The sequence below is a fragment of the Echinops telfairi genome, unplaced genomic scaffold (assembly GCF_000313985.2).
Source record: "Echinops telfairi isolate 266 unplaced genomic scaffold, ASM31398v2 ScPeMD7_7457;HRSCAF=8495, whole genome shotgun sequence".
Lineage (NCBI taxonomy): Eukaryota > Metazoa > Chordata > Mammalia > Afrosoricida > Tenrecidae > Echinops > Echinops telfairi.
The window spans coordinates 29,350,249-29,351,774 of NW_022111357.1; the positions used below are offsets into that span (position 1 = coordinate 29,350,249).

At 57.3% G+C, this 1,526-nt stretch overlaps 1 protein-coding gene across 1 annotated transcript in view; it reads right to left on the bottom strand.

The window, feature by feature from the left end:
* The window catches only part of FBLIM1 (filamin binding LIM protein 1), a 40,392-nt gene that overhangs the window by 17,411 nt on the left and 21,455 nt on the right, over nucleotides 1–1,526 (bottom strand). The window contains exon 3 of the mRNA XM_013005310.2: nucleotides 52–227. Coding sequence (XP_012860764.1) covers nucleotides 52–227 — 176 coding nt within the window. The remainder of the gene's footprint in view (nucleotides 1–51; nucleotides 228–1,526) is intronic.

Genomic DNA, 1,526 nt, shown 5'->3' on the forward strand with positions numbered 1-1,526 from the left:
ATCACCCTTGAAAGAGCCAGAAGATTCCAACTCTGTCTCCCTACTCATTACCTGTGGAGGGGGCGGGGGCAGCTGCTCCAAGTCCGCAAGGAGTGACGCCCCCGTTGGGCCAAGGGGTTCTTCCTCAGCAGGAGGCAGGTATGCCGGTGGGGGTGGCGGAGGAGGGGGAAGGAGGTCCAGATCCGGAAGTGAGTCCTCGCTGCCCAGGGCAGGAGGGGGAGGACACCCTGCAAGCAGAAGGGGAGGGAAGTTGGCCAGTGCCTCTAAGGGGGACTGAGGTGTCCACTACCCAGAAAACCAGAGCGGGTGGCGGAGGGCTCAGGTACAGGTTCACCCGGGTCATTTACGGGCTCTGTGTCCTTACATAAAGACTTAAGTTCCTCTACATCTCCATTTGCTCCAGCGAGAAATGGATCGTCCCAGCCTAGGGTTGAGGGGCCGATGAGATGGCGTCACACAGGGATTTGCACAACCAGTGGTACGGACGCAGAAAATGCTAGCTGTCCAGGGCCTTCATGCCAGACCGCCCTGACGAGGGGGACGGAGTCCTGGAATCCCTCCCAGGGAGCCCTTGCTAAGATACCGGAGCCGTGCCCCCAAGCCAGGGTTTTCAGACTGTGCTCTGGCCAGGCAATATCAGCACCACCATGGAGCCAGCCCCAGCCCTGCAGAGCCACACTGTGCGAGGGGCCTGGTCACCTGGAGCCACAGCTCTTGGGGTGGTGCGGATGATCAAGTGAAGGCAGCACCGCTTTGAGAACAGATCTAGGCGGGGCAGACGCTCAGCTCCAGAAAACAGCACCCCTGGCCGGCTCTTTAGTCAGGCCCCTGTCCTGACTTTGAGAACACTTCACCAAAGTATCGGCTCAAAAATACAAGCCAAGCTCGCTAATCCGGCACAGCATCACGGGTGGGGAATCAATATTCTGCCGAGGGCTATCGATATTTATAACCTCATTCAAGGGCCATGCAAAATTATCAGCCGAAAACTTAACCGGCTATATCTGGTCCCACATTTTAAGGCGATGGTTGGAACTGCTTCTCTTTGGTGAGGCGCGTGATGGTAACTGGTCTTGATGATTTCCTGGGCCTGAAAGGGCCCACAGGCCAGACGGTCCCTGCACCACCACCCCTACATGAAAGTTCCAACCACACCTTCCCCGCTTTCACAGGTGGAAACTGGTCTGTGATGGGCTCACGATCACATTCTTCAGTTTCCCCTCTTTCTCCACGCAGCAGGGTAAGCCCGCAGCCTGCTCGGATCCAACCCCAACCCACTCACTGCCATCAGGTCGCGACTGACAGCCCCAGCTGACCCAGCAGAGGTCAGACAGCCCCACCGGGTTTCTCCGCCTATACACCTTGGCGGGAGCAGAAGGCCTCATCTTCCTCCTGTGGAAAGGCTGGTGGGTTTGGACCACTGACTTTACAGCCCACTGCTACCATGGAGGCTCTCCGATGTAAAAATAGTTACAACTTGCAGAATGAGCCCTCACTACCGACGATGGACGCAGCAGTGGTGAATA